The 10,305-nt window shown below is 38.0% G+C and overlaps 1 protein-coding gene across 14 annotated transcripts in view; it reads right to left on the bottom strand.

Moving 5' to 3' along the window:
* The window catches only part of RASGRP3 (RAS guanyl releasing protein 3), a 115,122-nt gene that overhangs the window by 19,864 nt on the left and 84,953 nt on the right, over positions 1–10,305 (bottom strand). For 5 of the 14 annotated variants that reach the window (XM_023216365.3, XM_023216364.3, XM_023216369.3 and 2 more), the window contains one exon: positions 4,157–4,366. The exons of 1 other annotated variant lie outside the window; for it this stretch is intronic. In XM_023216365.3, the coding sequence (XP_023072133.2) occupies positions 4,235–4,366 (132 nt within the window). In that variant the 3' untranslated portion in view covers positions 4,157–4,234. Of the gene's footprint in view, positions 1–4,155; positions 4,367–5,271; positions 5,785–7,948; positions 9,905–10,305 lie in introns of those variants that run through there. 8 more of the 14 variants (XM_023216377.3, XM_023216366.3, XM_023216370.3 and 5 more) reach the window with 5 other exon arrangements.

Genomic DNA, 10,305 nt, shown 5'->3' with positions numbered 1-10,305 from the left:
CCAAAGTGCTGGGATTACAGGCTTGAGCCACCGCATCCGGCCAAGAAATTTTAAATCAAAATATATGTTGTATTGTCAAACATTTATTTAGCATTTATTATCATGATCATATAGTTTTATTCTTTATATATTATTAGCATACTTATATTAATAAATATATGAATATTGAGCCATTCTTGAATTTCTACTAATAATTTTCATATTTTTACTGTATTTACAGCATTCTGGTTTGCCTTGATATTCAGAAATGTGATTATTCCAGTTCTCTTAATTTGGACAACTCTTACTGGGTTTTGGTATCAATGTTATATTTTCTTTTTGTTGTTGTTATTGTTGTTTTATTTTTTATTTGTTTTTTCACAAACAGTCCTATTGCAGAATAATATTATATTCCCTTCATTTAAAAGCTTCTAGAAGTTTTTTGTTTGTGTTTTAAAACAATGTAAGTTACACTGAAATTATCTATACTTTAAAAGTTTGATAAAAATTTTCTGAGCCCGATGATAATTTTGGACAGTAGCTCTTCAACAACTTTACTTTTTTTTTTTAATTCTTAGATCAGTTTTTGTAAATTATATTTTCCTAGAAAATTATTCGTTTTTGATTTTTATTTATTTTTTGCCCTGGATTTGAGAAGGTTAGCCATTTATTTGTACTCTTTCTTGTCTATGAACGTATTTAAGACTGAAACTTTTTCTCTGAGTAGTGCTGAGGCTGAATCTTGTAGTTATTCTGATCTGTATTTTCATGATCATTTGCTAGTCTTTGATTTCCTCTCTTATTCAAGAGCTCTTTGGAAGAGGTAGGTTTTGTGTTGTTTTGTTTTCATTTCTGAACTTTAGCTACTTCGTTTTTCTGGTTTTGCTATCAAGGTCTAATTTTATAGCATTATAGCATAATTTCCTCTGTATTATTTCCCAGTATTGAAACTTGATATTTATCTTGTGGCCTAATCTGTGGTCAATTTTTGTGGCTGTCTCATTGGAGAAGGTGGAACAGGAGATGTATCTCTGTTTTCAAAGGACAGAGTTCAATATGTACATTTATCAATTATAGCATCATGGTTTAGAGTACAGACTCTGGAGCCAGATTGATGAGAACCAAATGTCAGATTCACTATTGTGATCTTATGCAAATTACTTCATTTCTCTGTGCCTCAGTTTCTTCATCCATAAAATGGCTTATAGCTATAATAATAGCATCTACCTCTTAGGGTGCTGAGAGGACTCAATGCATTAATATGTGCAAAATATTTTGAACAGTGTCTGGAATGAAATAAATACTATATGTGTGCTCGTTATAAGTATTTAGATCTACCTTTTTAATTAGTTCTAGAGCAGGAGCACTGTCCAACTGAAATATAATACAGGCCACACATTCAATTTCAAGTTTAAAGTAGCCATGTTAAGGAAGTTTTTTAAAAGTGAAATTTTATTTAACCCATTATATCAAAACCATTATTATTACCTGTATCAATTGAAAAAATTATTAACAACGTATTTACCTTCTTTGTTTTGTACTAAGTATTTGATATCTGGCATATTTTGTACTTACAGCACCTGTCAATTTGGACTAGCCACATTTCAACTGCTCATTAGCCACATGTAGCCAGCGGCTACCGTGTTGAATGGCACAGGTCTAAGTGCCTTATTTTTTGTGTACTTGGTACTTGGTTATATCATGAGCTGAGTTAGATGATAATAAATATTCTATACCACTAATACATTTCTGTGTATCTTTGAATCTATTATTTTTGTTCTATAAATGATGATGCTCTATAATTTGGTACAAAAATATTCATAATTATATTTTGATTGTGATCTGTATCCTTTAACATTAAAATGGGCCTACTTTTGTCTCTTTCTGTCTTTCTGTGCCTTTTTTTTTCTTTTTTGAGACAGAGTTTCGCTCTTGTTGCTCAGGCTGGAGTGCAATGGCGCAATCTCGGCTCACCGCAACCTCCACCTCCCGGGTTCAAGTGATTCTCCTGCCTCAGCCTCCCCAGTATCTGGGATTACAGGCGTGCACCACCTCGCCTGGCTAATTTTGTATTTTTAGTAGAGACAGGGTTTCTCCATGTTGGTCAGGCTGGTCTCAAACTCCCGACCTCAGGTGATCCACCTGCCTTGGCCTCCCAAAGTGCTGGGATTACAGGCGTGAGCCACCACACCGGCCTTTTCTTGTGCCTTTTTGCCTTAATTTTGTGTGATACTATATTTATGATCAATGTTTTCTTTCTGCTTATATTTGTTTGGTGTATATTTGCCCATTTAAAAAAGTTTTCAACCATCTGCATCACTTTATGGCAGGTCTCTTGTGCACAACATAGAATTGGGGTTTTTTGGTGGTGGTGTTATCAGTTTGAGTACCCTTTAAAAAAATGAGTTTAGCCCATTTATATTTATATAACAGATGTTTGAGCTTAGTTCTGTTATATTAAGTTCTGTTTTCTATTTTTGTAACTTTTAAACCTCTTTCATATAGAGTCTCTTTGCTTTGGTTTTTGCATTTACGCTAATATTTAGAAAGACTTAAAATTTTGCTGTAATGTGGACCTTTATGTAGAATTGCCTTCACCTTACACTCCTCTTTAGAAAGGATTGCAGAAAAGAAAAAAGTGATCTAAAACCTGGAAATGAGGCAGAAGATGGCTGTATGTCCTTTGGGTGTCATTCTGTAGCAGTGTCTAACAAACCTGCCTGAGAGCCATCTGACTTTCTAGAAGCAGTTCTCAAGTTCAGTACCCAACTAGCATTAGCCACGCCAGCATCACCTGGGAACTTAGAAATGCAAGTTCTCAGGCCCTGCCCTAGACCAACAGAATCAGAAACTGTGAATGAGGCCCAGCAATCTGTGCTTTAACAAACCTTCAGGTGACTGATGCAGGGACAGTGGTTCTCAGCCAGGAGCAATTTTGTCACCTAGGGGACATTTGGAAATGTCTGAAGACATTTTTAGTTATAAAGGAAGTGCTAATGGTATCCAGAAGGCAGAGGCCAGGGATGCTGTTAAATACTCTACAGTGCAAGGGACAGCCCCCTTCCCACTTCCCAAAAAAGAATTCTCTGTCCCCAAATGTCAATAGTACAGAGATATAGGAACCTTCTTTAGGGGAATGTAATTTTGTTTCATTTACTGTTTACTGAGGATTAGGTCTCAGTTTCTAACTTCCAGAAAATCGTTAAGATGCAACAGTTTTTTATCAGGTAGAGGCGTAAATTATTTCTGTCTAGTAGAGAAGATAACATCAAAGATTATGGTTTAATTGCCTTGTAGGATATTATATTCATGTGTACTGTGTAGCAAAATACCCTAATACCTAGTAACATAAAACAGTAAGCATTTATTATTACCATGATTTCTGTGAAGCAGAAATTCATTAAGTAGCTTTAATTCTTGGAGAAACAATTTTCATATGCTCTGTAGCAATTTTGTTGTCTGGTGAGTTTTCTGACATGTCCTCTTTTTATCTTCTCATATTCCCTTGGTTTTGGTTTTACCTCTGTTTTAATTTTGAGCTTTTATTCAAAATCTGTGGGAAGTTCCTCTAGGGAAGGAACCAGGGTGGTGTTCAGGCCCGGTCAAATTTCTCTTACGATCCTAGGTTTTGAGTGTGAGTTCAGTTAGTCTTAACATCTTGCTGGGCACTGGCAACTATGGGATTTTTTTGGTTTTTTCATCATAAAGACCCTCTGGCATTCTGCTGTCACAGAGGCAGATTGCTTCTAGCAAATATTGCTTGTCAGTGTGCCCTGGCTCTCCTGCTTCTCAGAACCAAACAGGCCCGGGAAGCTCCTGCCACCGGCTAACATGTCCTTGATTCTTCTGTTGTAAACAAGGATTGAGGATTTGCACTTCAGAGTGTGCTCCTTCTCTCTGAGCGGGATATTTGCTGCAGCCTGGTGTGTGTGTGTGTGTGTGTGTGTGTGTGTGTGTGTGTGTGTCTGTTGAGGAGGAATCTCACTCCAGGCTGGAGTGCAGTGGCATGATCTTTGCTTACTTGCAACCTCCGCCTCCCGGGTTCAAGCGATTCTCCTGCCTCAGCCTCCTGAGTAGCTGGGATTTCAGGTGTGCACTGCCATGCCTAGCTAATTTTTGTATTTTTAGTAGAGATGGAGTTTCAGCATGTTAACCAGGCTGGTCTTGAACTCCTGGCCTCAAGTGATCCACCTCGGCCTCCCAAAGTGCTGCAATTGCATAGGTGAGCCACCACACCCGGTCTTGTGTGTATGTTTTAAATACTTGCAGCTACTGAATCCTTCTCTCCCAGAGCGATGCCAGTCCTTGTCCTCCTTCCTGCAAGTCCCTGATGCTCTTGACCATCTTTCCTTTGTTGGGCCAGGATTTCAGTTCTCACCAGCCTTTTCTGCAAATTGAAATTGTTTTTTGTTTTTATTCTCAGTGATGCTTTTTTAAATGATTTCCAGTAAGAGAAGGAATAATGATTCATTTTCCCCCAACTTTTTAAAAAATCACAAACCTTTATAAAAGTTTAAAAAAATAGTACAATGAACATCTATGTACCCTTTACCTAGAGTCAACATTTTGGTATTTTCCCACATTCTTTTTATCTTTCTGCACAAATAGAAACTTTAGGCCGGGCGTGGTGGCTAAGGCCTGTAATCCCAGCACTTTGGGAGGCCGAGACGGGTGGATCACGAGGTCAGGAGATCGAGACCATCCTGGCTAACACAGTGAAACCCCGTCTCTACTAAAAATACAAAAAAAAAAAACTAGCCAGGCGAGGTGGCGGGCGCCTGTAGTCCCAGCTACTTGGGAGGCTGAGGTCGGAGAATGGCGTGAACCCGGGAGGCGGAGCTTGCAGTGAGCTGAGATCCGGCCACTGCACCCCAGCCTGGGCGACAGAGCAAGACTTCGTCTCAAAAAAAAAAAAGAAAAAAGAAACTTAAAAAAATTTTGACCCTCTGAAAGTTGCAAATATTGATACTCTATCCCTAACTACTTCTCCTGAAGAGAGAGATTCTCCTACATAACCATAAAATTGTTACCACACTGAAGTGAGTTAACATTCATACAATAGTTCAATTAATATAGACTCCTTATTTGTTTATTTATTTATTTATGTATTTATTTTGAGACAGAGTCTCACTCTGTCACCCAGGCTGGAGTGCAGTGACGTGATCTTGGCTCATTGCAGCCTGCACCTCCCTGGTTCAAGCTATTCTCCTGCCTCAGCCTCCCAAGTAGTTGGGATTACAGTCGTGTGCCACCACGCCTGGCTAATTTTTGTATTTTTTGTGGTTTTTTCGGGGTTTCATCATGTTGACCAGGCTGGTCTCGAACTCCTGACCTCAAGTGGTCTGCCTACCTCAGCCTCCCAAAGTGCTGGGATTACAGGCATGAGGCACTGCACTTGGCCTATACTCCATATTTAAATCTTTCCAGTTGCCCCCGCAAATGCCTGCTTTACTTTTTTCTTTTATTATTTTTTTTAATCCAGACAGTGTCTCGCTCTGTTGCCCAGGCTGGATTGCAGTGGCACAGTCATAGCTCATTGCAGCCTCGAACTCCTGTGTTTAAGCAGTCTTCCTGCCTCAGCTTTCCAAAGCACTGGGACTATAGGCGTGAGCCACTGCTTTCTTCAATATTTGACACAGAATCCAATCAAGGTTTATAACATCGCATTTCACTATTGTGTTTCATTCAATCTTTTTTGATCCAAAATTGCCCTTTCCCTCCTTTATCTGTTCATGATATTTTCTTTTTGAGGTGTTCAGGCCAGTTGCCTTGTAGAATGCTCCAAGTAATTCTTCCTTTATGCTCCTGTGGATAAACTGCATGTCACTTAGATTCTGAATGGGCATGAATTCCAACATGATATGCTAGTAACATTTTTAAGACACAAGATAATCATTTTTGTTTGAGGTCTGAGTGCTCTCTAGACTTAGGCCAGCACGTTTTGGATGCAGCCAGGAGGAAGCCATTTCCTGATTAAGGCTTAAAATGCCAAGTAGTTTCCTATACTTACCCAGCTTCAATAGTTGTAAAATATATTCCAGTTATCAAGTAGATGCTTTTTATTTTAAAAAGTAGCGTTTGTTTTCCTCCTGTCTCCCTGTAGCAAACTAATAAATTCTTTTAAGAGCCAGCCTTTTAAATATATTTGTGTTTTATCCCATTTACATATACCCAGTATATGGATTTTTCTCTAACTTCATTTACATTTTACCCATTTGGTTTCTTAATCTTGCTGGTCTATTTTCAAACAGGACAAGACTAGTCAGTATTACAATCAAACCAGAACTAATCCTACACACACATAGTGCCAGAAATAAGAAAATCTCTTTTGACTATTTTCATTAATACTTCTGTTTAAATCTTTTTTTTTTTTTTTTTTTTTTTTTAGACAGAGTCTTGCTCTTTCGCCCAGACTGGAGTACAGTGGCACCATCTCTGCTCAGCTCACGGCAAGCTCTGCCTCCCAGGTTCATGCCGTTCTCCTGCCTCAGCCTCTCAAATAGCTGGGACTACAGGTGTGCACCACCACGTTTGGCTAATTTTTTTTTTTTTTTTTTTTTAGTACTTTTAGTAGAGACGGGGTTTCACCATGTTAACCAGGATGGTTTTGATCTCCTGACCTTATGATCCACCCACCTCGGCCTCCTAAAGTGCTGGGATTATAGGCGTGAGCCACCATAAATCTTTTTTTAACAGAAAATTTAGTTAAATATTGGGTTTAGAGCCTCCAAATACACAGCCATATAATATACAGAAAATCTGGGCTCTTGAAACAATTTTAGAGAAGAATCCTGCTTAATTGCAAAATAATAACAACATAAGGTCTTTACAAATACTTTTACATATATTATCTGACCTGATCTTTACCAAAACTCTATGAAGTAGTTGAAGAGGGTGGTGAAATCTCTCTTTTTCAAATGAAGAAATTGAGGCTCAAATAGATGTACCTGACTCGCCCAGGATTCCATGACTATAAGCAGCCAAGATGAGATTTCAATCTGGTTGGGAATTGCGTGCTGAAGGTACACTTTTGTGGTGCAGTTTCACTGAATTGATTTCCTCAGTCATTCTAGAGCTTTATATATTTTGGCAAAATTAAGATATTTATCTTAGGAGTAATTAAGCTTCCTACCATCAATAACAGTTTGACATTCTCTTCTGAGAAGTCCTGCCTTCATTTTTAAATTGCAAACTCCACTGTCCATTGTACAGACTTACCATGAAAATGTGGGGACATTATTGCTTCAGAGGATATCCACTCAACATAAGGGTTCAAATAACCAATCATGGCTTCTCTGGTTTAGGCAGATCTGAGAAAGCATCAGTCAATTCGTAGATGCTCCAATGAAGATGCAATTAAAACATTTAATAAATCCTGCCCTCATACCTCATTTTCATTGTTAAGAGTTTGCTTTTGTTTTTTCTTTCAATTTTCTGGGTGACAGTGATCATCAAACCTACAAAATTAAGGTCTGGAGGAGTCAATTGTGATTGTTCTTTTTGCGCCATCATGGATTTGCCTATTTTGTTTATTTTACTGATTATGGGAAATTGATAGATTGAAAACATCAGAGTCATTGGTTGTCAGTAAATGAGATAATCAAAATTATAAGGCAGTTTTGTCATAGACTTAAATTATTCTTCAGCAAAGTAATAATAGGTAGGGGTGTGTGTGTGTGCGTGCATGTATACAGTAAGTTCTCACTTAACATGGTCTGTAGGTTCTTGGGAACAGCAACTTTAAGTCAAATGAAGTGTTCAAACTGGTCCTCCACAAGGTGATTTCATTCAATTTCCTTTCATTACAACGTTGATGAGAAAAAAAGTTGGTCTTGTTATAGTTGTTTCAAGACCAACTTCAAGTTGTTAAAGTAGCAGTTTCCAAGAATCTAGGGACAAATGAGGACTTACTGTGTATATACACACACAATATACAGGCACATATGTAATTTATATATGTATATACAGTTATTTGTTCTTTTTTATTTTTACATTTAGTATCTTTGTCATAGGAAGGCTGACAATATAAAACTTCCTATGTATGAAAACTCAAAAATAACCAAAGTGGCAAGTGAATAATTCCTTTGAGAAGCAAAAGAATAGTACAATGTTTATTAACACGTTTCTTCCTGAATTTTCTTCCATTTTTTTAAACACACAAAAAAGCTTTCCTGTACTTAGATTGCTATTTTCTGTTTTTAATGTTGTTAACATGCATATCATTGCATTTATGGGTAGTAGCAGATAGTGTAATATACATGAAACCAACATCTAGGGATGACTGCCTTCTGAGTGCTTACAGGTGGCGTGTTCTCTTATTATCCAGCTTAATCACAGCTCCCTCAACTGATCTCTTCACTTCATCTGCGGTATTTCCAATCTGTAAATCTGGTTGGCACAAGTTGGTTTTAGCATATTTGGAACCATATTTTAAATCACTGGAACCACTTTGCCTTAATGCCCATGGGCTGTCAGCTCCCAAGGGCCAAGACCAAGTTTTTCTTAACTTTGTGCATATAGCATGGGACCTGGCCAGAACAGGTAATCAACAATTTTGCTGAGCAGAACTGTCCTCAATGGAGAAAAGAAAGGAGAAAGGCTTTACTGAAGACTGCCCCAAATACAAACAAATTCCATTTTAAATGGAATATATACACATTAGCCCCCAAATGCAGACCAGTGCACCTCTGTGGAGTAGTTTCCGACTAGTCACCTGGTAACAGATCATTCTTGTCATTCACAGGCTCAGTCCCATCTCTGTTTTTCAGTATCTTGAATCAAGTTCTCTCTCCTCTAATCATGGAAGAAATAGAACCATAACTAGTTATTTTGGGTAAATTGGAGCTACTTAAAAGATTGATATTTTAAAAGCTTAAATGAAATGTTAATCAAATATGATTTGTGATTATTTTCTTTCTATGAATATTCTTTAATTGTGGAAGGCCGTTTCTTAGGAAGAGAACAAGAGTTCTCTTTTACAACCGAAAGTTTGTGGGTTTTTTGTTTGTTTTTTCATGAAATTCTTGACTTTTAAAAAATTGATGGTTGTTTTGCATATCACCTACTAGCTGATTCAATGGTTTGTTTTTCTGCTAAATGTTAACCTTCAAAACTTGAATTTATTTCTTAATTGCTATTTCTACTTCAGGAATCTTAAGAAAGATGGCTTAAACCAGTCAGAAGGGACAAGCATAATTTTCTTCCATGGCTATTATAAGTATTAGGAGAGTTTTCACGACCATGCCATAGCTTCCTAGTGATGCAGAAATGGTAAGACTTGTGTGATATATACATGTGTGACTTGTTACATATCATAGCAACATGGTAGGAACAATGTAAATAGCTTCTCATTGCAGTTGCCCATCATTAGAAGAATCACTGTATTCCAGTGTCTGAAGAGCTTCCCTGTCCTCAGGAAAATGTTAAGTCCTGGTCCCATCCAAAAGGCACACCAAAAAACAAAAACAAAACAAAACAAAAAAACCTCTAAATCATCTCCCTTGTTAACTGTTCCCCGCCACAGCACACACAAAAGTTTATAAAAGTATTGAAAGGATATTCTCACAAAAAAAGCGAAGTCTGAGTTTACAGAATGAGTATCAAGTACATGCAAAAAAGCTTTCGTTTCACCCGTATATAAATGGCTCTAGAGAAAGATACATGAAAAAAGTACTGACTACATAACACAGTGTTTGTGGCACTTAACTAGGGGTAGGGGAGCAGGAAATAAATAGTTCATAGTTAGGGTCAATTCTCTGTCCCATAGTCCAAACATGGAGATCCCACAGTGTCCCAAGGCAGTAAACATCCAGGTATCTTTCCAGATAACTTCCTGAGAGTCAGAGCTTTCTTCAGAGTTTTTCATCTTGCCCTTCCAAAAGCCAACATTATTGCCTTCAGTTTCCACAGCCTGAAGTCAGCCATCCTGAAACACAAATTGGAACCTATTGCATGGCTGGATCTCATGTAACAAAGTAAGAATGTTCCTAGAAAGCAGTTTTTCAGATGAATTTGAGGGAATATCTGAAATGATCAGTACCTCATAGTCTCAGGATTTAGTGGGAATTAGGAGATCACATAGGTAGCGAGGTGCAGTGGCTCACACCTATAATCCCAGCACTTTGGGAGGCTAAGGTGGGAGGATCACTTGAGACCAGGAGTTCAAGACCAGCCTGGTAAATATAGCAAGACCCCGTCTCTACAAAAAATAAATAAAAACCAGCTGGGTGTGGTGGCACATGCCTGCTGGCCCAGCTACTTAGGAGGCTGAGATGGGAGGATCGCTTGATCCCAGGAGTTCGAGGCTGTGGTGAGCTATGACTGCAC

This window comes from Piliocolobus tephrosceles, chromosome 15 (assembly GCF_002776525.5).
Source record: "Piliocolobus tephrosceles isolate RC106 chromosome 15, ASM277652v3, whole genome shotgun sequence".
NCBI lineage: Eukaryota > Metazoa > Chordata > Mammalia > Primates > Cercopithecidae > Piliocolobus > Piliocolobus tephrosceles.
The sequence above is the reverse complement of the archived record's forward strand: the minus strand, read 5'-3'. Positions and strand labels throughout refer to the sequence as shown.